Raw genomic sequence first — 26,885 nt, forward strand, 5'->3', positions numbered from 1 at the left:
TTGTTGTGTATATTTGTGTGTGTTTGCACCCGCATGTGTGTCCTTTAGGAATGGCTGGTCCAGAAACTTTTGGCGTTAAGTGCCCCCACCCATTAGAACATCTCTATTCAAACCTAGGGCTCCATGGAATATTTAAAAAAAATTATTTGTGGATAATACGTTGACAGTTAATCAGGAGCTGTTTCTGCTATAACCCTCAACTTGTATTTAATTGTTTAATTTTATATTTATTATTTAAATTTTGATGGGCTCATGTTATCCCACCTACACCTAGATCCTTGAAGGTGGGGTCTAATTTCATATCCCTTGCAGACGAGCCCAGCACAAACAACCTCTTTTGAGGGCCTACTAAGTCCTGGCACTGGGGCTGGAACGGGTTCATTAGGCTCGCAAGAGACTCAGAAACATAAGCAAATAATTATAGAACAATATGTTAAGTGCTATCCAGGAAGTAAGCACAGAGTGCTCTGGGAACCATCTGTGCAGAGGAGGCCCTCACTAGTATTTACTGAGAGGTCCTCAACAGCAACTGATGCTGCTATTAGGGTAAGAAGTGAGCACAAATCACCTGAGACTGGGGTTCTTTGTTCTTCTCATGCTAGACCTGGGTGAGCTCTTGATTTTGGACTACTGCCATTTTTAGCTTGGTGCTCTGTCACCTCTGGGGGTCACAGGAAAAAATATAGAATGAAGAAGCCCTTCCTTAGCTCAGGGGAAAATAATCCTGTCAATGGGTATCCTCACATTTTTAGGGAACTACTCTGTACAAGGCACATCAGAGCCTACACGCACAGGATTCCAGGGGGAGATGCATGGTTTCACCAATCCCCACCTGTGTCCCCTGCAGAGCAGGACAAGTGTATAGAGGGAAGGTGGGAAGAGGCATGGGGCCTTGGGAAGCCGGACTATGGAGAAGAATGGGAGGTGGCATGGGAGGAACACGGGATGGACAAGCAGCAGATCTGGATCCCAGGTGCCCTTGGAACTCTGGGTCTCAGTTTTCCCATGTCCAAAGTGAATTAGCTTAGAAGACTCTCAGGGTCCCTTCCAGCTCTAACAATCTCAGATTTGAATCAGCTTCAGCTGATTCTTAACTCATCAGAAGTGTCTATGACTTGACAGTTTAAATTGTTCAGGCTGCTGGGCTGAATTTTCAATTGTTTGCAAAATTCAGGACTTTTGCTGGACCGCTGAAGGCTCTACACTTATTTGTCGTTTATCATCTGCTGCTGATCATATGAGCTAATAAAACTGCCATGAAATTTTCTTTTTGTTTCCAGCACTTCAAAGCATCTACTTTTTTGGTTAAAACTCCCAGGCCAATTATTACATGAACTCCTATTAAAGTCCACTTGGCAGAGTTCACGCTCAAATTTTCAAACCTGAACTTTTCCAAAATCCTTGCCCAGACCCCATGCTGAGCCCTTACTCCTGATAAATGGTTAACTGCTTGCATGCCGCCTTCTTTTGGAATATAAACATATAAAAGAACAATAAGTCAATCAAGCATTTGGCTATAATCCTTCTATGGCTACCCTGCCCTCTCTCTGCTTCAAACACAGCCTTACCCCAAACACTGCCTTACCCACAGTGATTCTATTTGACTTCTCCCTCTCCGAACCAGTTCTCTTCGTTTTTCCCCCTTCATTCTTTATTCTATTAATTATTTTTGCCAATAAAAATTGGCTCCGTAAAATTAGATATGAAATTTTGAAGGAAAACAAGATTATATGCCGGGAAGATACTGCGAGAACTTTGGCAAATAGAAAGCAATTACTGTAAATGTCACCTTAACATTTTTGTGGAATAACATACTTCTCTTTAGTCCAAACTGTTAAAAAGTAGGCTTTAGTATATGTGCTGCCGAAATATAGTCCAGACTGAAGTAATTAAGTCCTGTTTTTCTCTCTCTTTCTCGATCTTTCTTTCCTCTGCAGAGTTGGGCATTTGTGTGACAAGCTCTTTAGGGCTCCATGGGTTCCCATCACTGCTCTCAAAATAATGTGGCTCAGGGCAAGGAAGGCTGGGAAGGAGGGCAGCAGGGAGCAGAATGCAGTGGGGAGAAGGGCCGCCTCTGCAGACAGGCCTGGGTTCAGTCCCCTGCATCTTACCTGCATCGAGGCACCAGCCACACTATCCCTTTTTTTTTTTTTTAAAGATTTATTTATTTTAGAGAGAGTGAGTGAGCCCAGCGGGGAGGGGCAGAGGGAGAGGAAGAGAGCGAATCTCAAGCAGACTCTGCTGAGCGTGCAGCCCGATGCGGGGCTCGATCCCACGACCCTGAGATCACGACCTGAGCTGAAACTAAGAGTTGGACGCTCAACTGACTGAGCCATGCAGGTGCCCCCAGCCACACGATTCTTAACTACTCAGCCTGATTTTTCTCATTTGTAAAATGAGTAAAAGCATATCTTACAGTGTTGCTGGGCAGAGTGGACGAGATGATGCATAGAAGTACTTAGCATAGCGCCCTGTGGAAATCAGCTATTATAAAGACCCCTACTCATAGTTATTCACTGGATGAGTTAATGTACATGTGAAAGACTTAGAATAGTGTCTGCCGCAGAGCGAGCCCTTCGTAATAGTAAGAGCTGACACATTTAAAGACTTACTATGTGCCAGGCACTGTCCCAAGCACTTTCTATATGTTAGCTTATTAAATCTTACACCGGGGCTAGGAGATAGGCATTACTACCCTTCATTCATCATTCATTCATGCATCTAAAATTTATTGACTGCCTTCTGCTCTGTGCAAGGCGGAGGGAACAGAGCAGAGAGCAAGATGGTAGTCTTTCTTCGTGGCGCTCATAAGCCAGTGGATGGAGATAGGGAAGTGGTATCACGTTGGAGATCATTTCAGATGGCAACACTCCTCTGAGGAAGGCGAGATGAGAGCGTTTCCAGTGGACTGGATGGCCCGGGGAGGCAGGGCCAAGCTTGGCATGGGGCAGAGAAGAGCTTGGCCTGGCTGGAGTGCCAGGAGCAAAGGGGAGGGTGAGATGAACTTTAGTGTTTGATCTGTCCTGCACGGGACTGCATTGGATGTAAAGGGTTTGCAAAAACCTGGATCACTGAATACATAGTTGGAAGAAAGCTGGATTGAAAAGAAGTTTGGAAACCACTGATGTTAAGAAAGCTCTGCCATGTGAGGAATAAGGAGTCCTGGGTCCTGGCCTAAGCTGCTGGCTTCTCTGGTCTCCACTCCTGTCTCTGAAGGGTTATAGCAGCTACAGGGGCTACTTCCTCCCTGGTGTGTTTGTGGATCAGTTAAGGGGGGGTTCTAGGTAAGCAAGCCCATGGGCGTGCAAAGTACGTGAGCGGCTGTGGCCAGGGAGGCTCCTGGGATGCAGGCAGCAGAGGCAAGATCTGGCCAAGTGTGATCACCTAAATAGTGTTCCAAAGTTGCTGGAGGAAAGAGACCCTTGGGACAAATGGGACGTGCTCATTTAGATCACTGGCTGGATACTTCTCTCCTGGGCTTGGACCAAAAAAAGAAAGTGTTACGTCCAGGCTACACAGAATACCAGAAATCAGGTAGAGGGTCTAAGTGGGTTTTCTGTGAGAGATAAGCTGGGAATCTGGGTCTCAAATTCACGTCGTCAAACTATGTCTACACTTAAGAGAATGGGGTAAATTATTAGAATAAACTCGGTAAATGTTCAGAATACACGCTCTTAAACAACTGAGATAGCTTTTCTGGGCTTGTGCTGTGTGTGTGTGTGTGTGAGTTGTAGCCAAAGTGATTCTAAGGAAGTCACATAATTCTGAAGCTTCTCATTATTCCCTTTGTTTCTGAGTTAAAAAAACTAAGAGGCACAGAGAGGTTATTAACAGCCAAGTCAAGGATGCTACATTTTGAAAACTTCATATAGTAAAATAAGTATTTAAAAAAGGTCAAAGAGGCTTCTTCATGTTACCTTCTCAAGAGATGGGGCAGACCCAAACTTTATCAGCTTGGGTCCCGGAACCACTTAGAACAGCGCAGTCAGTGATAAGCGAGGCGAGCGCTACGTGAGCCGTCTAAGTGTGCCTGTCCATTAGCGAGCCTTAGGAGATTACAGCAGTGTCTTTCTCACATTTTTTGTGTGCCTCAGTCCTCCTGCTCACTATTAAAAGGACAAGAGCTGAGGGCCAAGTTAGGTTCAAAAAGTCAAAAGACACTACCAACAGAAGTGTAGCTCTAATACAGGGCCTCTTTGGGTTTTTTTCCACTTTGAGTGAGACTCGCTCTCTTCTTTCCCTGCGTGGATGTTCGCGGTCTCTAACCAAAGCCTTACTTGTCATAATGATTAATCACTGGAACTAGACTTTGCAGAGGTTGGTGCCAACTTTCCAAGCCACTGCCATCAGAGCTCTGTTGTATTCAAGGAAGCATTCCTACAGCTGTAAAGGACACGTTCTTCAGGAGGAAATGGGAAAGACGAGAGAACTCCCCTCACCCCCCCACCCCCAAATCCAAGCTTCCGGTTTTCCTATCATGTTGCAATTCACATACTTTGATCCCGTTGTGCCAACTTTTTTCCCACCCCCTCTTTATTGGGAATTTCCAGCCCACTCTCAGCGCCCAGGAGAGAGCATCCAGATCAGGACAGTCCAGGCTCTTTGACCACCAGAGAAGATTTAAAAAGGCCTGGGGAGGCCGCCCGGCCTCTCGGTGGAGGCACCAAACAAAGTCTTTACTGCTAGGAGGAGGCCGGGGCGTTCCTGCTTACCCTGGTAATTTGGATATTGTTCAGCTGCTGTTGCCAGTGTAGAATCGTCTCCATTCGGTACACCCACATGTTGATGTTCCCGACCAGCACTGACTTGCCGACTCTTTGCACCAGTGTGCATAAGGACGTGTAGAGAGTCTGCAGCAGTTCCCTGATTAGCCTGATGTTCTGCTGGTCTTCGAGGACTTGAAGTGAGGGAGAGAAAAAGCATGAGCAGTTATGATACAGGGACACGGTATATTTTGTACTCGGGCCTTTCTTCTTCTTCTTCATTCTGCTCCTGTCATGTGGGTAACTGCCTCTGGGGATGTGGTTTTCTTTCTCGCTCTTATTTATTCGACACCTGACCAAGCTTCTACACTTGAGGTGACTGGGGAGAGTTTCCATTATCTAGGTCCCTCTTTGTTCTCTTCTCCCTAGTTTCTGGCAAAGACTCTTTCTCTCTTCATTGTTTCACCAGCACCAATTGGCTCACTCGACCTGAAGGCAGTTTCTTTGGCCCAGCAGTGATGTCCTGTGTAGGTGGTCAGTAGTTAGGAACATGAGTTGTGATCCTGTCTGCCTGAGTCTTTGTGGGATTATGGATAAACTACTCTTCCTTAGGGGCCTCAGTTTCCCTGCGTGCACAAGGACTCAGATGAGCCAAAGACCTAAAGTTCCTTTTAGATCAAATAGTCTGTGAATCTATTCTGCCTTGTACATAGCTCAATTTTCTAGGAATTTGGAATCCAGAGGCTTGGTAGCCAAGCTTGGGACATGTGACCACACTGAGAAGTGTGAGAGGTGTGTAGCAGGGCAAATGGATGCTCTTGATAAAAGGATGGGAGGGTGACGGTCTCTCCCCTCCGTTCTGAACATGAGTGGCACACTCCTTTCTGAACTGGCATTTGGCACCCCTGAAACGCATCTGGAGTTATTCATGTCCATCCATGTCTCATGACGTGTCTGCTCTATTGGAAAATCCATCTGTCCATCCCCATCTCTATAAAAAGGGGAGAGAGGTGGGGCGGGGTGGGGGGTAAAGCTCACCTTTCAGTACCACTTTTTCCAAAATGTTCATGAAGTTCTTTTGGGCGATGCCACTCAGGGACGTGAGCTGTGACTTTGCTATCAGTTCCAACAGCTGTGGGTAAAAATAGAAGTTGCCAGGCTTAGAACACAGAGACATTTTTCTCCTCTAATCTTCGCTTTTGAGTCACATGATGTGGAGATACGGACCAACGGGGAGAGACAGAAGGCAGGCGGGCTCACAGTGGAAGACAAATGGGGGTAATTCAAAACCCAGGAATCAGGCTGAATATTTAATTGCTTTTTTTCTTTTGAATATAAAGAGTTTGGCTTCAGCCAGGGTGAATTCATTCTGCTTGTCCTACTTCAGCAAGTGAAGCCGAGGGACTCTGAAGGGAACAAAGTTGCCTACGACCTGCAAATGTTTGAGTTCTACACAGTCACTCCCAGCAGGAATCTTTCTACCCCTACTTGAACTTCTTCCCCACTGGTACCAACTGTTCTCAAGGCACATTATAGCTCATGGTCAGCAAGATGAGTACTTTCCAAGGAAGGGGCAAGTCTTATCCAGAAATCTCCTGCTCATGCAGTGTTCGGTAAAAATGTCTGTTAATTAGAATCTCCCATTGCACTTAATCTTCCCGTAGAAAGAGGCCAATCACAGGGAGAGAGGAATACAGGGTTGTATAGTATATATACATATTTCTACTTAGAGACTAGGATCCTCTGTGACTATGGGCAAGTTACCAAATTTCTTGGTGCCCCCATTTCTTCATCTGTACTAATAAAACTCAGAGTCCCCAAGACTGTTGAGAGCTTTGAATGAGGGAATGCCCGTCCATAAGGCACAGTGCCTGGCACTGATCACATGGAAAATCAAGGCTGGTTGGTTTGTTGGTTGGTTGGTTGGTTTGTTGAAGGCATGTGTCCTAATCCCACTACCCCATTTATTGCCAAACAAGAAGAAAGAAAGGTAATAATTTAAGTTGGTGCATCCTTAGTCTGCTTTTTCTTTGGTAGCAAAATTCTTTACAGATGTGGCAATATTAAAAAAAAAAATCTATTAAAAATTCTACTGTTGAAAAATGAAACTTAAGACTGGAAGGGCATCTTAGAGATCAGGTAGATCAACCCACTCAGTAGATGGACAAAGTGAGGCTCAAGAGACTAAGTCTCACCAACTTCAAGTAGTGGGAGGACTCAGCAGAGACCTCCCCAATACACTCCATGCTTTCACAAAGTCACTAAACAAAAGAGGTTGATGTAAAGTGAAAATAATTTTACCAGAGCCTAGCAGGCCCCCAACTAAAACTAGCTATGCTAAGACTTAGAACCAAGACCCCTCCTTTACATTAGAGCTTGAATTTCTGCCCCTAGGAAACTTTTCAAGGGAGTTTCATCTGCTGGCCACGCCCCGGCCCAACATCACTTCAGGTCAGTAAACACCGAGTGTGACACTGTGCTCGGGCACTGGAATCAAGGCTGAGAGAACTAGCAAAGTGACATTCCAAACATTGGGCTGCAGAGGAGAACTGAAACTCTTGGATCAAAGCCCTAAGCAATTCCAAGGCATTTGTTTAAAACTTCTGTCCTCCTGGAGCCCCTTAGGAGCCTGTCAAACCACATACAGACTTTTAATTTCCTGAACATAATTTTACCCTAAGTAAAATTTTACTCTAAGTAAAAACAAAACAAAACAAAACAAAACAAAACCCACCAAAAAAACAAAAACAAATAAAACACTCCGAAACCTCTCCCTGCCTGGCTTATGTATCTCTCACACACGCAGGGAGAAGGAGGTGAAGAAAGGCTGAGGCTGGTTTGTTAAGATTAGTACTGGTGATCCAGCGTTGGAAGTCAGGAGCTGACCTAGTGCCCACAGAAAGAGGCAAGAAGTCTGTTCATCTGTAGACGCTACATCCATGGGTGGGCGGTGACCACACTGGATGACCTCTGCTTGTCTGGTTCAGCTCTGTCACCAACCAGCATGTGACAGTCAAGAGAGGAGTGACAAATGGCGGGGACTGGCCAGACCTTTCGTTTATCTCCCTGACCAACAACAACCAGATTCAGAAGGCCAACCTGATGGTCTATTAATACCCTGCGCCTCACATGACCAGCATGAAGCAAGATGAAAGAAAACAAAAGCCTTGAGTCCCTCTCGGAAGGGCAGTTGGCTGTGCACTGTGACTCATCATGGGGTGGGGGGAGGGCGGGCAGCGTTCTGCCTGAAATCCATCCAAAACCCAGATTCCATGTGACTACCATCTCTTGAAGGCGTCAGTGTTAATCTTGTCTAAAAAGGCACCAATCACAAGGAGAGGAAAACTCTCCAGGCTATGACTATGCATTAGAGGGAAAACAAAAAGCCCTTTGGTCTGACTGAGATGGTGTTTGACTAAGCAGGAGGAGGAATGCAGCAGCCAAAGTTTCTCAGTTGACAGCAGAAGGACATGTCAAGCACCCTATGTTCAGCCCTATCTCAAGAGAAAGTCCCTCCTTCCACTGCCAGGAAGTTGTGGGGTCAGGAGAAAAAACCCTAGGGAATAGGAGACCCAGCTTCTTTAGCCGGGTGACCTTTACCACTCTCTTCCATTGGCAAGTATTTTCTGAGTGCCCACACTGCCCTAGCATTGTGGTAGGTGACGTGGATATGACAATAAAGACGCACGATGCCTAGACTCATGGAGTTTATGGTCTAGTCTGTGGTGTAAGTCTGCTAACCTCTCAAAACCCCAGGTTCTTCATTTCTAAAATGGAAATACAAAGACTACCTACTTCACAGGGTTGTTAGGAGAATTAAAGAGATAAATATGTGAAAAGCCACTCTAAATACAATACAAGGCATTATTATTACAAGATATTATTTCATCCTCTTCCAGACCCCAATCTTTTAGTGAAGTTTACAGCTGATATCAAGATTTAGCAAACTTTCTGTGAAGGGCCAGATAGTAAATATTTTGGGCTTTGTGGGCCATATGCTCTTTGTCACAACTACTCAACTACTTAACTCAGCAGTCGTTGTACAAAAGCAGCCTTAGACAATATGTAAATGAGTAGATGTGGCTGTGTTCCAATAAAACTTTATTTACAAAAACAGGTGGGGGGCCAGACTTGGTCCTTGGGCCCTAGTTTACCAACTTCTGATCTATATCTCTGATATATATAAATGTAACATATATCATAGATATATCATAAAATTTATGTGTGTGTGTGTGTGTAGAGTTTAAGAGGGTTTCAGAACCAAACTTCCTGCTTCAGTTTCGCCATCTGTAAAATGTGAATAGTATCCACTTCAGAGCTGCAATGAAGATTGACTGTGTTCATAAAGCATTCACAACAGTGTCTGGTACAAAGAATATACTCAAATTATTATCATTAGTTTTTATCATAATACAGAGACTGTTACTAGGTAATATTACTGCTAGGGAGGGGATAGTGAATTACTAAAGTAGAGCTGGCTTAAAGATCTTTAGAATCCCTGTATTTCAATTTTATTCATTGTCAATCAAATACTTAACTGGTTCCAAATTTTAATATTCCTTTCTGTCATTTTTATTATGTTTGTGATCCATTTAATAGCCCCCTGTCTGTTGATGAGAGTTAATGTTGATACATTTTATGTCTTACATAGCTGCATCTACTGCGAGGTCTTATTTGGCTAACAATATGGGGGGTTACTACATACCAGTGACTGCACTAAGCACTTCACATGCACGATCTGATCTTGCTTAGTCTTCCACGGTGAGCCGATGAGTTGGGTTCTCCATTTGATAAAAGAGGACAGTGTGGCTCAACGAAATTAAGTCAAGTACCTCAAGTCACAGCAGCAATAGTAAGTGGTAGAGCCAAGACTTGTGCCCATTTGTGTCTTAATAGAGAACATGTATTTTGATCACTTAAGGACTTCAGCTTTTCAGGGTCAATTAAATTTATACCTAGGGCCAAACTTTAAAACTAGTAGCAATATTTGCTATGTTCTAGAAGACAGAGTCTAGAAATTCTCTATTAATATGACATTGTGACAGGTGATCAGCTTTAACCAGGAAGGGAGAAATAATCCCCAGAAAGTGTTAATAACACGATCGGGATGGGGCAGTTGCTTTTGGTAAACCATTTAGGTCTACTTTCCACGTCAGCAGAACTCGGCAGGCCCTGAACGGGTAGGCAGTATTATGTGGAACTAGTGGTAAAGAGCACAGAATTGATTCCTTTTACTTCTGTGTTAAGAGAGCTGTGTGCCTAGGGGAGCAGGACCCTAGCTAGCCATTTATTTACCAAGAGGACTTAGCCAACTGGATTCTTTGCCCCCAGCCACAAGAGAGCAGAGGAAAATGTCTTGTTGGGAAATAGCTGTTTCTTTTCTGCTGGGCAGATTTGAGCCCAGGTGCCAGGAATTTGCAGCCGTGTTTAAGGGGGAGTGGGAGGGTCAAGAGGAGGAGGACGAGGAGCAGGAGGGCTCTCAGGCTGCCCCCGAATTCCACGGCATCACTGCCGCCTGGGCAGTCTGGGTATCCGGCACGATTTGCGGTGACTAGGTGTACAGTCACAGGAATGGCTCTGGGCTGCCAGAGGAAGGGATGGTGGTCACCGCATGTGGAAACCGCATCCTGCCCTTCAGCTTTGGCTCATGCTGGTTTTGGAAACGTTGAGTAGGAGAAAAATCGAGTTGCAAGCAATATCGCATAGCAAACCTCAGAGTGGATACCACCACAGTTTGAAGTGGTGTGTGGACCACGACTGGGCAGAAGGGAGATTTCCCTTCTCTCTCACTTCGCTGCAGAAAGAGCAGGTGTCTTCTCTTCTCTCCCCTTCAGTTCATCAGAGCATTCATACTTTACAAAACACAAGAGCTCGGGTCACTGCTCTGCTTGAAACCTTCAAGCGGCTTCCCTTTGCACTTTGAGAAGAATCTAAACTCCTTTCTGTGGCCGGGGCACGGTCCTCCCTGATCTGGCCTATGCCCCATCTCCAGCGTCACTTTGCACTGCGCTTCCCCGACTCATTCTGCTCTAGCCGCACAGCCCGTCCTGGGTTTCCTGCACGGGGCCAGGTCAGGCCCACCCCCCAGCCTCTGCCCCTGTCACGTCTCCCCGTCTCCCCGAGCTGGCTCCAACCCACCCTTCAGGCCTCAGTGCGGAGGTCACCTGCTCAGACCCTCCTCTACGGGAACCGTCCGGTCTCATCGTGCCACTGACCTATCTCTGCAATGATCTTGTGTCCTCATTTGAGGACGGTCTAATTGGGATCCGAACCTCAAGACAGCAAGGCTTGTTTCCTTCCCTCTCACTCCACCCCCGGCCTGGCAACATGGTAGGCGGGTGACCGCTATTTGTTTTCTAATACATCTGTCTTTTAGAATCCATGCGTGTTGTAGCTGCAAGGGACCTGGGCACGAGTATACCCAAGTCCCTCCTCTATAGAGGAGGCGGCTCATAATGGTCAGATGACACCATCGCGGTCAATGGCAACTGGTCTGTGGACTGTCAGGCTGGGAGTCAGACGGGGTCTGGTCCCACGCTGATGTTTCAGCAGTTAAATCACTTACAGTGCACACATATGACAGACACCTGCCAGGGAGGCAAGCGGCTGAGATCTAGAGGGACACTAAAATTAGGGCTTCAGAAGCATCCACGGACGCAGTAGCTGCCCTGCCCGCTTGAGACAAAACCACACGGAGGTTACCCATAGGCTGGTGCTCAAAGCATACTCTAGCTTGCATTGAACGTGGTTAGGAACATAATTTATCTCTAAATTCTTCCATCTGTTAGGACAGTGGGCCCTGAAGTTTGAGTTACAGGTCTTGATGGAGAAATGAGCCTCCGGGTTATCAAAGGCAGAAAAGCAGCTGCAAGAAGCCTGCCATTTTTCACGTGCTCAGTCGCCAAGCTGGGGGTCTCTAGGAAGCTGTTGTCTTCTGCAGGAAGCCCTTGGTCACGTCAGGCAGTGCCTCTGCTCGTACCGAGTGCCATGGACTTTCAAGACCCTTATTTATTCAGGGGAGAACACAGATTAAAAACCTGGAAAGTTTTGTCCTGACTTTGAGCTTGAACACGGACAGGTTGGAAGAGGGAACATTTCAGCAACATTAATAATCTTCAGGCATGTCAAGATTGGGTAAATATTATTTGCAAGGGAAACATCTCTCTAACGGAGGGCGTTAAAATCCTAAGAAGGAGGGCCAAGTTTATACAAATTAATTGTATTCTCATCGGAGAGAAACTCGCCTGTCTTCTATCCGTCCTACATATTTTTGAACATGTAACGGTGCCCTGCTCCCTGTTGCATCAATTGGAACAGTTCTGTTTGCCTCAATACTCCTGCTTAAACTGAGGTTCCCGTCTACTCCAGCACTCGTCACCTCTACCCTAGGATTCCATGAGGCTGGATGTCACATTGCCCTTGGTCCCTGGCCCACCTGCATTCCCCTCCACTCCCGTTCTTTCCCACGTCCGGATTTCTGCTTCTGCCACTCATCCCTGCAAAGCCTGTGACTCGCCTCTCTACCTCACCAGATCCTGGCCATCCTTCAGGGAAGGAGGCTGGTTCTTCAATCTCAGGTTCTACCTCTTCCAAGAAGCTGTCTCCAATACCCCCTTCATCCACTCTCCTAGACAGGACCAAAACCCCATTTGCCATCTCAGTGGTTGAACCTTGTCCCCCAGAGTAGCCCAGAAGCTCCTGACAAGCAAGGGCCAGGTGTTTGTTGATTCTCAAGTGGCTTTGGCAACACTAGGGAAATGTTACGGGTTGCATAGAGAAACCCCCGTTTAGGAATGTGAAAGCATTCACCCGAAGGAGTCTGTGATCTCTGGGGATCTAGCAGGAGGATGCTGTCAACTCCTTGCTATTGGAGCTCCTCCATCAGTGGACCTGAGGGGCTTTCCGATCCTAGCTTACAGATACTGGGAAAAAAAACCCCTCTGTTTTACCCTCAACCGAAGCACTTAGAATACAGTGCCAGATGCTCTCAGGAACTTACCTCCTTGAATGGGAAAAAAGTCTGCTGATTGGTATTTAAAAGTCAGCTCACCTGTCCAATTTATCATACCCCACCCCCTGCATAGTAAGCACCTGACTTAACCTAGAAACTAGACAGAATTTTTGTATAAAATATATTTCTGGGCCCATGGTGGGATAGGTTTAGATTCTGAGTCCTGAAGAAAAAAATTTGATCCTGAGGTCTCCAAAGTGGGATGGGAGAGGAAAGCAGGCAGAAAAACCATAAAACATCAATCTCTCCATTTCATCTTTAATCTCTGTTATTTCTATCATCTTTCTACTTGTGTGTTTTCTAATGCCTGTAATCAGGACCCGAAAGATGAGGATATTAATGGCAGTAAGTGATTCTTATTGAGTGCTTACCACGTAACCAGGCACTGTTGGAAAGCATTTAAATTCAGTTTTAATTCTCTGAGCAACATGATGGGGCAGATATCATTATTAGCACCTTTTATAGGTAGGTGATTCACAGATGAATTTATGAACACACATAAATGGAGAGTACATGCTTACATTGTTTGTTTAGGAGTCCATGGTCCAAGACACCACTGTTCTGGGCTCTTGGCCATCCCTCATTTTCTCAGGTGCTCCCCACTTGCGTGAGCACCCTCCTACTTCTGCATGCATTCCATTATTTCCATGGTTCTGCAGGCACCCTTACTTCTTCAGGTAGCTCCCCACTTCTGTGGGTCCCCAGACATTGCAGGATCTGCAATGCAAGCCTGAGTGCTTGTTAGGACTGAAAGCCAGGAATTCTAAGAGACACAGACTTTCTCCTGTAAAAATCACTGGCAGCCTAATCCGCAGTCACTGAAGGACCCCACCCTGTGCCCTCAACTGTTAATGCCCTGCAGTGGATTCTCACAATTCCCAACCATTTCTGCGAGTCCTTTTCAAATAGGCTCACAACGGCTCTGTTCTTTTGATTTGTTGCCTCTGGGGTGACTGGCCGCCTTCCCTCCATCCCAGCTTCTCTGTCCCAATGGAAAAAAAGAACCCCTGGCTTTAAGACCCAGGTGGCAGGGGCCACCCTCCATCTGAGGAAGGCGCCGGGTCTGTGAAGTGCCAAATTAATCCAAGGTCACTGCGGCAGAGGAACCCAGTGAAGGGGCCAGGCTTCTCAGGCACATCATGACCCACCAGGGGGTTGGCAACAGCACGCCCTTAATTTTAAGGCGTTGGGTTTGAATTTGAGTCACAGTGCCATATTTCAGCCTTTTGTTTGCCAAACCGCCAGTCAACTTAAACTAAAACATGTTTTTGGAAAAGACTTTCAGGGGTGGTAGGAATGCAGTAACTTGCTGGAAACATTCAAATGATCTTAGGGTGGTGATGCAGAAAAAAATAAGAATGTGCCTGGGTTTAGGTTGTGATGTTCTTTTTTGCTGCAGAGGGCTAGAGAGTGGGGTTGCAAGCTTTTGCTTGTCCTTTCTGATCTGCTAGCACATATGGGTCCGTTCATTCCAGTCAGGAAGTGGCCCTCAAGGTTCCCCAGGACCTTGCTGGTCTGGAGGGGGAAATCGACAGCCCTTAGAGCTGGGAGACCAGGTCAGAGGACATCCTGGCATTAAAGCATTAAGATCCTCTCCTGCCTGTGTGCCTCGCTGTATCTTGTTTAAAAACGCCACATGCAAAATATGGCTTTTGGGCTCCCAGTAGTTTTTTGAGCTGGTTCTCAAACTTGGAAACACAGGGATCACCTGAAGGACAAATTTAAGTAGCAAGGTGTGGGCACCACCTTCAACTAATTAAATCAGATGCTTTAGAGGTGGGCTTCTGTAGACCAACAAGCTTTGCTGGCTATTCTAATGTGCAGCCAGTTCAAATGAGAACCAGTGGGCCATTAGCAGGCTCACTTCAGAGAGCCATGAGTTGGTGTGTGATCTCCAAAACCCTCTCCCGGTTTACTGGAGACCCACTTTCCCCACTGGCCTCTCTGTGCCCTGGCTCCATTAATCAGCACTCACCTCCTCGTGGTGACCAAGTGCCAAGCCCACCACCAGCCCAGCCCCTAGAATCCTCACCAGCTCCCCAGGGGGATTTCCAAAACGTGTTGGCCCAGAGGCACAATGTAAACCAATTTTTAAAACGACCTTTCATAAAATGGGTAAGTTGTTGCCTCTAAAGATTTTAGATCCTCTTTAAAACCCACAGTTAAAATTGTATTTAAGCCATTGGGGGTGTATAGGGAAGGGGGTGAAGGCAGTGAGTAGAACCTGAAGCCTATCGAAATAAGGTACAAATGCCATATGAAAACCTTTCCAGTTTATATTCAAAAGTTTTGATTCAAAACATTCCACAAAATTTTCATACTTACTGATAAAAATGATGAAATCTTGAGATAGCGCTGTTAGCCATCTCTTTTATTCCCTCGGCATGGTCTGTTTCTGAAGATGACAGCCAGCATGAACACAACACATTTTTTAAAAATGTACTTGGCTTTAAAGAAATTAAAAAAACTTTTTTTTTTTTTTTTTTAAGGCTTTCAAAGCTGGTTCAGTCATTCACTGGAACTAAGGAATCACTGTAGCACTGTATTAAGAACCATTAGGTGGAAGTAGTAAGATGGGGAGGACATATTGGCAAGCTACTTTGCAAAGCTGGCTTTAGGATAAGAAGTATATATGAGATGTGCATAGAGTTCCTTAGTAGAAAACCCTCAGAACACGGTGCCTATCATTGAAATGTTTTAAGCTCTTTATAAAAATAACATTATTTCTCAAATTATAGAGGACTCTAACAGTGAAGGGGAAAAAAAGATGGCTCTTTCCAAAATAGAAACATTTTCCCACTACCGCTGAACCTGACAACTCTGAAAGCATGGAGCAGTTTCTCTGACTTAAAGATTATTTAAGGAAAAGTGCTCACAGTTTACAATTAGATACTATCAGATACAAGTTCTCTATGCTGGGTCTTTATCAAGTGCAAGATTTCCTTTTTTTTTTTAAGGAGAAAAACATTTATCAACTGGCCTGAAAAGGCATATTAGGGAGAATCAATAATAATTTTGGTTAGTAGGTAATAATAAATATTGTAGCTGACCCTGAATAACAGATTCTGGTTTGCAGGGTATCTCCACAGAAAACACATTACCGAGTGGACAGCTACCCTGTGAGATTGTTGTGAATCCTCATAGAAGGGGCAGCGGAGTCTTAGGGAGGCTGAACGAGGCTGAACTAGCCTGAAAGTAGTGGAGACACCGCCTGACCTCAGACCATTGTACGTTTCCATCCTCTGTTTGCAGAGGACTCCCTGTAGCAGTTAAGAGTGTGGACTCTGAGACGGACCAGGTTTTGGATTCCGATTTTGTGGCTTATGTAGCTTTGTGATCTTGGGCACGTCGTTTTACCTTGCTGTACACTCCCCTTTGTTTATTTTATTTATTTATTTATTTTAAAGATTTTATTTATTTATTTGAGAGAGAGAGAATGAGAGACAGAGAGCATGAGAGGGAGGAGGGTCAGAGGGAGAAGCAGACTCCCCGCCGAGCAGGGAGCCCGATGCGGGACTCGATCCCGGGACTCCAAGATCATGACCTGAGCCGAAGGCAGTCGCTTAACCAACTGAGCCACCCAGGCGCCCACACCCCCCTTTGTTTAAACAGATCATCCAAGTCCCCACACTCCATAGGGTTAATGAAAGGATAAAGGTGAGTGCACATAGTTACGCGGAAATAGATTTTGGCTACTGTGATCTTGTCCCTTTGCTTTATTTCTTGTGAAAGGAAAAACAGGTAGGAAGGAGAGCCATCTAAGAACGGACCGTTTTGCTGATCCGTTTGCAAAATGAAGACATCAGCACTGGGTGTCCTCCCCTGACACCTAGAACATGGAAACTATTCATATTCTTAGCAACAGAGTTTCCAGCTCCTGCCAGGCCTCTCTCTACCCAGCCTGGGCTGGGCTTCGGGCCACAGTGATCCCCCCGGAGGGGCAGAGTCACACTGAATGACACGAACATCTCATCCAGAAGCTCTCTCATGTTCATCCCTTTTGGATGGCAATAAGGGCTCAGCTGAGAGCGGACAGATCTGCTCATGCGGTCACACGCTCAGCTCAGAGCTTCTGACCTCCAAGGAGGCCTGGGTATCAGGTCCGTTGGGACGGCCAGGCCTGCATCTGCCCAGAAGACAGGTGAATGATCCAGGCCTCAAGGGGGCTTGATGTCATCGCTCTGGCTGAGCTGTGCAATCATATGACTCAGTGACCTGGCACAGAGCAGCATAACAACCAGGGAGAAAGAAAATAAAAACCCAACCAACCAACACCCAAACAGCCACGACCTCCCCGGTTGAACCACTGACAGAAAGGCACAAGACAGCTAAGAGTGGGGGAAACAATAATAAACCGATTAAAAAGAATCATGGACTTGAGGGGCATGGTTAGACTCATTTACTCCGTTCATCACGAATATTTCGCTAAAGCTCTTATTAAAAAAAATCCTCGCCCCCCCCCCCCCAATATAGGGTTTCAAATGGAAAGCAAGTGGTCCAAACAGGTAGTTTCAAGTTTTAGTGAACGCGAGGCCAAAGACCGAATAGGTTATCCCATGGGGATGGAAGGGAGTCGTGGGCAAGAAGCCCTGGGGTGCTCTGAACTCATCTGGTTTTGTAGCCTAAACCACGACTGCCTTGGGGTCACCGAGGCAGGACAAGGAGGAGGACAGTGAGAAGAACCCGAGGCACAGAAGGTTTTTAAAACAAGCCATGGTGTTTTCCCGGCTTGCTTACTATGAATTCGCTCTTACTAATGTTGCTGCCCTTGCTGCCTGCAGCGTGTTCCCCTTCATCTGTGGGCTGGGAGTGGCTCACAGGAGTATTATGGCCACTGCTGTCTGTCACAGCCAATGTCAGGGACATCCTAATGGGATCCACGTGAGGACGTGAAGTACGTCTAGAGAGAGGGGAGTTGACAAGTCTGTTTTCTGCTTTCCTCAAAATTCCCAGTGTCCTAAGAAGTTATTTTGGGGGGAGGGCAGGAAGCTACCTCAAGACAACCTGAAAAGACAATTCAACCGAGACTCGAAACCTACAGAGACTTACCCGTACGACGTAGTTAAATCTTCTGGAATCCAGAATAGCAGTTGAGAAGTCCAGCCTGTTGAAAGCTTCCCCCAAAGTGCAGTATCCATGGCGCTGAACATGAAAACAGGGGGCACAGAGGTCATTCTCCAGAACAATCCCCCTGGACTCTACTGACAAGCCAGATGCCTGTCTCAGGTGACCTGTGGCCATCTGTGGCTTTCCTGCCATGAACAGCTCTTTCTGGGAACCCCGTGAGCCACAACGATGGGCAGGGCAGCCAAGAGCTGCTTTAGTCAATGACTCACGTGTTAAACACCCCTCCTCATGATTTCTACCATTGGAGCCCTTGCACAAAGCTGAATGGGAAAATCGTAAGTAGCTGCTTATCAAGGGAAGGTCAGGAGTTGGATGTCTGATGGGTGACAGGATGATAGCTGGTCACTGTAACATCCCCTGGGAGGGGAATTACATTTCCTGGTGTCAGCTCTGCGTGCTACCTCGTATCTCTAGTGCTTTTCTCATTGTGATCATCAGAAGCATTTTTAAGGCTTCATGAGGAAGCAAAAAGAAGTTTTGATCTTTTACCTGTGAACACACAAGGAACTGGGAGCAGAGAGCCCTGACTCCGTCCCAGCTCTGCTCCAAGTATCTGGGTGGTCGCGTGTATGTTCCTGAACCCCCGGCAGGGCCTCAAACCACACAAGGATGTACAAATTCACCAAGGTCCCTGAGAGTGACAGAAATTCTATCATTCTGCCATACTGTGTTGTATTCTAGGTATCTGAGCAGATGCCTGTGCAGAGAGAAATGTACACAAAAGGGTCTTATAAAGTGCCACGCAAATGTACTTACTACCGTGTCTTGTCCCCTGCGCAGGCACTAAAACTGCTGCTGTGTTTAGTGGTTAGCCCTTCTGGGGCTAAAACTTCACAAAGTTGGAGTCTGAAGAGATCTCAGAACAAAAGAAGGGGGAAAGAAGGGCTAACCACCAAACACCTGTCTCACTGAATGACTGGGGAGTCCACCTAGCAACTTTTGCTTCTCACGCTCTCTGTAGCCCTAAACCCTGATGGTTGGGTGGGTGGCAGACTGCTAGTCACCACCAGCTGCACCCAAGAAGACAGCCATGATTTGAAGTAATATTTTTGCCCAGTTTCCCTCCCTACCCTGTCGGGAGGGGCCTAAAGCTAAGCATATTCTTTAATAAACGGATGGATGCTCACCTCTTTAGTACTTCCTTTGTGAACATAGATCCATTTTTCTTGGTGGAAATCTACAGAGGCAATAAATAAATAAATAAACAAACAAACAAACAAAAACCCCACACAGCTTTAAAATTTGCAACATGCCCCAAATTTTAAACTTGTTTCTTTTTTATGTATTCCCAAGTGTCAAACGTTTTGACAAACAAGATGAAGACTCTACTAACAACCTATGAGATGCCAATGCCTGACTTCTGCAGCGCATACAGACTGGTGTTATAGCTCGCTTGGTCTGAAGCACTCCAAATCTTTGATCATCAGACTTAGTAGGCCAAAGCTCCAAATTGAAAAAAAACCCCCAAAAACCAAAAAACCCCAAAAAACCAAATACCCAAGGACAAGTTTGTTTTAAATGCCAAGCCTACAACTTATACAAGGCCATAAAAAGTAGAAATAAAGCAGGTAACATGAGGAAATCATCTTGTACAGGTGGATTAAACTAAAGATCTATAATTCCCGCTTATTAATAGAACTTTATACTCTTACATATGGCATCTAGAAATGTAATGGTATTTATATAAGGAAAGAGGGAGAAACAAATCTATTTCCAAAGCCTCAAAGCCCAATGCCAAATAAAAACACATGCTGGAACTGATTCAGCTGACCATATCACTGTATAATAACTAAATTAACTATGGCAGATGTAAGTGACAAGCAGGAGAAAAACACCCCAACTACCAACTGACTTATAAACAAGACTATAAAGAACACATTAATCTTGCTTGTAAAATGCACAGCCAGTTTGAGTGCAGAGATCCCAGTAACCTCTGTCAATGACAGTCAGCATTAAAGCAGATGTCTCACATTCGGGGTCTAATTCCCCCCCCCCCCCCCCCCCCCCCCCCGACCAAGAACCCATCCTAACGATCTTCAAACAGCTTTCTTCCAAGTTCAGAACAAATGGCTTACACTGAGTTTTGGTTTTGCTATTCAGCATGTCCTTCTTTCTCTTCTTGGCTGCAACATCATAGTTCAGGCTGTTGAAAAGATTCTCCTTGTTGTATACTTCCTTGTTGCAGTAACTAAGAACAACAGAAGAGGGGATGAGCTGTGACAGCTATACTTTAGTAAGAGCTGTTTCTATAAATAACTTACTGGGTTATAAAACATACATCTTCCCAAACAAAACAGTAAACCCCCTTGAAAAGAAGTCTGTTCAGGCACAGACCTCCCTCTTTGGGGATGAAATATTCTCGCAGCTCTGTGGAAGGCAGGGATGGGGGCTTCTACTTCTTTTGAATTTCCAACAGTGCCTGCCATTGTGTTGGACACACAGCCCTGCACCCTTTAACTAAGGGCAATGCCGGGCACTACAATATTACTTTAAGCAAAAAGGATGACTGCAGTGGGGAGGGAGAGGGAAGATTACTGGTATCACTGTAGTCCACAATGCCTTCATTTTGCAAAAGCATCCACCCTAAGCTGCTTTCTAAAAAAACAAACAAAAAAAACCACTCCCACAAAAAAACAGCTTTATGGAGATAGAATTCATATACCATACAATCCACCCATTTAAAGTGTACCCAAGCTGCTTTTAATGAGCATGCTTCTATCATGGCTTTGAAACATGATCACATTTGCCAAAAATCGGACTTATACCCTCCATTTCTAGGAGATGTTTAGCGTACAGTGCTAATTGTTTAAGTTTCACGTAATTCTGTGACTAACACTAGGCATCATGCTGCGGGGTAAAGACTTCGGGTCCTAAATGAAACCAGCTGAATTCACAGTTCATAAATTTATAAGGGCTGAAAAGACCGAAGGGCCCTAACCACAGGTCACTGAAGGATGCACAGGTTCAACTTGGGTCAGGTGCATACTTCCGTCAGTAGGCTGAGTTCTAGGCTATTACACCATGTAACTTTACAGAGAGTCTCTGAAGAGTTTCTGTAGAAGGGATGATACAGAAATATCAGGAATAGTGAGTAGCTTCCCCAAACCCCATGGGTATGGATGAGCAAGGCAGGATTTATAATGCCCACCGGTAAAACATAAACTGGGGGCTTTTTCTTCTATCACCAATCTATCAGAGTCCTTTAATTTTCTGAGTTCCTCTGCTGAATTTAAAATGGGATTTGCTTTAGATCTTCTGACATACATCTGTTGGGTAAAACGAGGCACACCTGCGTTTCTCCATTCAATGGACATTATGTAAATAGTAAGAGAGAAAAGAGGGTTTAAAACAATTTCCAGTATCCTGTTGCTGCAATCATTTCTCAAGTAGCACTTCAATAAGTATCTTGCTACATAAACACACGTGACATCACCAACAATATACGTGGTGTTTCTGGACCCATTAGGGAGGAGCTTGATGGGTAATCGTTTGTTAATCTGCCCTAGGAAGGCCATTTACCGAGTTTCCTAGTATCTATAGCCTTCTTTTCATTTGGGCAAAACAGGATATTTTTAGGTTTCACAGAGATTACTGCAGAAATGCCCTCTCTTAGAGACAGTTTCTTAAGCAAGCCAAGGGTGAATGTTTGGGGCCAGGCTTTGTGTTACACAGAAGCGGGTGCTTGTCTACCTGCATGACTAGAGCATACAGAAGCACTGAGCAGCCAGTTACCTGCTCCCAGCTCAGCAGGAAAAGAGGGGCAGAACAAAGGGAGAGCTGAACTCTGAGTCCTTAGAGCCAACAAGAAATTTCAATCAAAGTTGAGGGGGAAGGGAAAAAGAGGGAAGGTCATTTGGTACATGACATACCAAAGCTGAGAACGCTTTAGAAAGCAAAGTTAGAACCTTTTGTGTGTAAAGAGGCCACATGAAGGCTTATTTTTAGAGAAAACACACTCATGCACCATGAATGAAAACCAAGAGCCTAAATTCCACCTGTAGAGAACCATAAAATGAAGTGGTTTTATTCTCTTAATCACACATTTGAGATTTAGCAGAAAGTTTTCAGAGCCTGGGCCATAGACTGTGGCCATTCCCCAGAAATTTTAAGTATTTATAGTTTATCTTACTCTTTTTTTTTTTTTTTTAAAGATTTTATTTATTTATTTGACAGAGAGACACAGCGAGAGAGGGAACACAAGCAGGGGGAGTGGGAGAGGGAGAAGCAGGCTTCCCGCTGAGCGGAGAGCCCGATGCGGGGCTCGATCCCAGGACCCTGGGATCATGACCTGAGCCGAAGGCAGACGCTTAACGACTGAGCCACCCAGGTGCCCCGATCTTACTCTCTTCTAATTGAGAACATTACCCAAAGGAATTTGAGCACCTGCCTTCCTTATAGAAATGACAATGACCTGCTTTAAGTCCAAGTGACTCATTTCCAAAGTTAAAGAAGAATTTGACATCGTTGATGATGCTCTCCCACTGTCGAATGTAGATAAAGCTTCAACCAAAGACAAACCCTGCACTTTTCTCTTGGTTATTAGGTTTTGGATTCCTGAGGTAGGGCCTGGAAGGAAGGGCTATAAGATTTATTTGTGTTGCCTGCTTATAGGTTTTCTGTCAAGCAATAATTTATTTTGAGAGTTCAATTAGGTCCATTTCAAGGAAATGCAAAGCCAATGGAAAATTACAACTGAAAATTTTAACAAGAAAAGCCACCGCCATTTAGGAACGATGACATTTAATTTTTTTTTTTAAAGCAAAACTATTTAAAGAGGCTACTTTCTTCATTAAATTCAATAATAGCCACTAAAGTTGCTATTTTGTGGTCAGTTTTTACTAATCTTGGTTTTTATAGGCGCAGGCCTAGAATAAGAAAAAAAGACCTCTCCCAGCCCTATACCATCAACACACACATACCAAGATATTGAAAGACAACTTTAGAAAAGGTGGAAAGATTTCAAAATCAAGACCTTTTGGGCAGAGGAGATAAAAAGGGAGGGAAGGGAAAAAAGGAGGCCTATTTCTCATTTTGTTCGCATTAACAGGGCATTTAAGAAAGCTGCCACTGCCCCAAAGGGCTTAGTAGTAGAGTAAGGCCAGTGAGATTTCTATGCTAATTTGCTCCCATACATACCCAAATGGTCAAACTCCCTTGGCTAGCACCCAGATTGTTTCGGTAAAACAAACAGCCTAATATATGAAGCTCATAGACCAGTGGCTTCCTGGCACGTAGTAAGCACTCATAAAAATCTGAACTATTATTTTCATCTCCTGCACTACTCATCCAGGGTACCAAGCTAAACTTCCTGCTTCCTGGTTCAGCCTTAGGTACACTGGAAAGCAACATTGGGGTTTTCAGCTGCAGGACTGTAGACTTGGAGAAGAGGGGCCTGAGGCTCACATCGCTGAGATTACTCATCCTGGGGGTGGGTGAGGCGGGAGTGGGTGGGTGGGGGGGAGGTTGTTGGTGAGAAGGGGCTCCTAGCTGGCATGGGCTTAGTACTGTTCTGCTGTTGGAGGGGGACGGGGCTCGGAACAGAGAGACAGTGGCCAGCAGAGTCCAGAGAAGGTGTGCTGTGCAGACATGCTGTGATCAACACTAAACACTGTCCCCAGGTCGGGACACGCCAAAGGCACCCTTCATTCCCTATTCTTGTTCAGGCAGCTCACAGGATGGTACATGGAATTAGAGAAGTGTACCCTGCCTCTGTAGTTCTCTGTTTTATTACCCGTTCCTGTTCCTCCCCCTTTTGAAAGGGTCTGCCTTTTGTTTTCTCCTAACAGGAGAGGCATTCAGCTTCACCTGTGTAGGCAGGCATTCAACCCAAACCTTACTTCACAGAGAAACATCACCAAGGCTAAAAACAGTGGGGATATTTGAGACTACAAACCTAGGTCTCAGAAGACCAACTGCTTTTAAGTTGGCAGACTTCTCATGCTAAGTAGGGAAGAGATTGTTTACAATTGATGGAGGGAAAAAAAAAATACTCCACAAACAAACAGCCAGCTGCTTTGCTAGGAGCTACCAGATGATTCCTAAACTCTGACTCATCCAAGAGCCACAGGTGGTCCCTATATTGATCACCATTTGTTATAACTATGGCAGTGCCACACCTCAGAAGGCAGGAAATGGGAGGAAAGAAAGGCGGCTCATAAGGGGACAGAGGGGTGTAAAGCTACCTGATCCAGCCTAGGTTAAACTTCTGCGGTAAATTAAAACCATCTTCAGGTCTCCCATACTATGGCCAGAGAGGCACCACTATTTGCTCCTAAAGGGAGTGAAACCAGCTTATCTCCTGGAGCAGATACAGTGTGAATATTTATAGGAACCAGAGGCTCTGTATTTTGAATCCTCCCCTGCTGAGCCCAATGGTCTGCATCCTACTGAAGAGCATCCTACAATTGTATCTGGGTGAGCCACTGCGACACCATTCAGCAGATCATTGCTGCACCTCCCCAGAGAGAATCTGAACTGTTGTACAGAAATAAAGTACCGAACTAGCAGATCATCATTCCTTAGGAACGAGGAGGAAGGAAGGAGCCTTCTAGTCTAGGAAGAATAATTTAGGCATAATTGGTAACTGGCATCCCTAAAAGGGAAGAGTCTAGTGACAGCCGTTGGTCTTTTTATTTTACTATAAGTAAATGATCTGATTTTCCATAAATGAGATTTCTTATTTGCTCCCCAAACTCCACTGGAACTGCCTCAAAGGATCTTTAACGTAAGAGTTATATATGCTCTTATCTCTCCTGACAGACCCCTAGGATTAAATGCTTTTTGGTTTTTTGTTTTTTTTCATTGGAAGACTAAAGGAGTTTTAATGCTTTACAAACCACAGACAGCTAGGGGAGGGGGTGCTCTGGAGTTCAAGCTATCAAAATAACCATACTTTCTTGTTAGTTTTCTTAAAATTGAGTGCCAGGGGCTCGCCAAAAAAAAAAAAAAGTCACTGGTAAATCTCAGTAAGCGGGAATCCCATCCAGTTACAGAACTCATCACCGAAATCAATTTAAGGGCTCTGGTACCAGTGGTTTCAACCAAAGGCTGCGAGAAAAGGCCCCCAAGGATGGCTGGGCTGCACTGATCCCCTCTGGACCTTCTTTCCTTCCTTTCTTCCTTTCAGATTTTATTTGACAGAGACACAGCGAGAGAGGGAACACAAGCAGGGGGAGTGGGAGAGGGAGAAGCAGGCTTCCCGCGGAGCAGGGAGCCCGATGCGGGGCTCGATCCCAGGACCCCGGGATCATGACCTGAGCCAAAGGCAGACGCTCAACGACTGAGCCACCCAGGCGCCCTGGACCCACTTTCATTGCCCTTCTCACCTGTGCCAAATGGCGGGGATCTGGAAGTCGACTGTTGAGATCCGGGACTGACAGATTCCTGACCACTTAACTTATTAGACAGCACTCCTGTGTTATTAACCAAGCGGAGCACCCGATCGAGCGGAACTCGGCTTTTCCACCAGACGGACAGAGCTCAGGTGGGACCTCCCCTGAGCCAGGTGGACTTTCTGCAGTCGATAGGCATCACTTGAAATTATTTCGGCCAGGAAACTGACCGAAAGGCCCCCTGAGGAAACAGGTGCTAATGCTTCGTCCTTTCAGAAGCAGAAAGCTTGTGGGTTCCATGCCCGCCCCCCTTCCCTCCTCCGCAGCTCTGCAGCCGCCGCAGGTCTTCACCCCGGTTCAAGTCCGCCCCGCAAGCGCCGGCGCCCCGGGGACCATCTGGCCGCCCCTTCCCGGTTACTCATCCTCCCTGCCCACTCTGCGGTCGCCTGCGCGTGGGAAGAGCCTGGAGGTGCTGGACCCGGGACCCATCGCGTCACCCGACTTGTGCCCACAGCGCTTGGGCGCTCCGAGCCCCGCCGCCCCGGCGGTGACAGGCGCGCAGCCCACTCGCCCGCGCCCCCGCACGGGCAAACTGCGCGCCTCGTGTCCTTAAGGCAGGGGTCCCCTGAAGTTGGGTGCTTAAGTTTGAACGTTTGCGGACAAGATCCGCGGTCGTCGTCAGATTCTCAGAGGACCCGGGGTTCTGTAGAGTTGTGCCCACTCGGAGACGCTGACCTTGAACAGCGAGAGAAACCAAATTCTCCGAATCCCGGGCTCTGGCGACCTCTGCAGAAACCCCGTCAACTCCCCACCCCACCCCCCGGCCCGGGCTCCCCTCCTCCCCCTGTTCCAGTCCTGCCGGCCCGCGATTCACCCGCCCCGCGCCCCCGAAACCAGCCCAGGTCTGTTTCGCGGGGCTGGAAGTTGGCGGCGGATCCACTCACCTGCTGAGGTCGCTCACGAAGCTGCCGCTCTTCTCATCCAGGAAGCGCTTCCAGCCGTCGGCCGTCTTCACCCAGCTCTGCCCCGGGGACCGCCAGTCCTGCCCGAGGAATGGCATGGCACCGGGGAAGACGCGACGGACTCGACGGACTGACGGCCCGGCCCGGCTGGGCGGCCTCGGGGAAGTGCCGCCCGGGGCGGGTGCTCGGGGTGCCGGGGCCGGCTTCAGGGAAGCGGCGGGCAGGGCTGCGGAGCCGAGCGCCCGTGCTCGCGGAGGGCGCGGCGCCGGGGAGGCCGCAGGGCGCGCGGGGCTGGCGGGACTGCGGCGCCGCCGTCGCGGCCGCACTATTTATCCCGGGCCGCGGGCTCCGGCCCTTTGTTGCCGGAAGAGCCGCCTGCTCTCAGCCCGGCCCCCCTCCCGCCCGAGCCCACGTGGCTTTGTTTATGGGCTCGGCTCGTTTTCCGAGGCGCCCGCGGCTCCCGCTCCTCCGGCTCTTGCACAACCACGCGCCGGTGGAAACTTGAAGCCGAGCTGCCAGGCCGGGGCTCCCGCCGCCCCTCCGCTCCCCGCCCCCCCCGGCGCAGCTGCCGCCGCCGGGAGAGCGGGGCCCAGCGCTCGGCAAGACGCGCCCGGTCCTCCCGCCGCTCCGGGGCTGGCGAGGTGCGGGAAGGAGGCCCGAGCGGCGTCTGGGTCACTCCTGGGCGGGGCTGGGAAGGAAGGATACACCCCCCCCCCCCAGCCCCGAGCTGTCACATCGAGTCCCGCAATCA

At 46.9% G+C, this 26,885-nt stretch overlaps 1 protein-coding gene across 1 annotated transcript in view; it reads right to left on the bottom strand.

Moving 5' to 3' along the window:
* The window catches only part of FBXO32 (F-box protein 32), a 34,510-nt gene extending 8,058 nt beyond the window's left edge, over nucleotides 1-26,452 (bottom strand). The window contains exons 1-6 of the mRNA XM_035011871.1: nucleotides 26,117-26,452; nucleotides 19,917-20,029; nucleotides 18,969-19,018; nucleotides 17,764-17,856; nucleotides 5,742-5,835; nucleotides 4,713-4,897 (exon numbers count right to left, since the gene is read on the bottom strand). Of these exons, the coding sequence (XP_034867762.1) occupies nucleotides 4,713-4,897; nucleotides 5,742-5,835; nucleotides 17,764-17,856; nucleotides 18,969-19,018; nucleotides 19,917-20,029; nucleotides 26,117-26,232 (651 nt within the window). The 5' untranslated portion in view covers nucleotides 26,233-26,452. The remainder of the gene's footprint in view (nucleotides 1-4,712; nucleotides 4,898-5,741; nucleotides 5,836-17,763; nucleotides 17,857-18,968; nucleotides 19,019-19,916; nucleotides 20,030-26,116) is intronic.
* Nucleotides 26,453-26,885: the final 433 nt, after the last annotated feature.

Source organism: Mirounga leonina, unplaced genomic scaffold, assembly GCF_011800145.1.
Source record: "Mirounga leonina isolate KUSES-001 unplaced genomic scaffold, KU_Mleo_1.0 Mir_165, whole genome shotgun sequence".
In the NCBI taxonomy this organism is placed as follows: Eukaryota; Metazoa; Chordata; class Mammalia; order Carnivora; family Phocidae; genus Mirounga; species Mirounga leonina.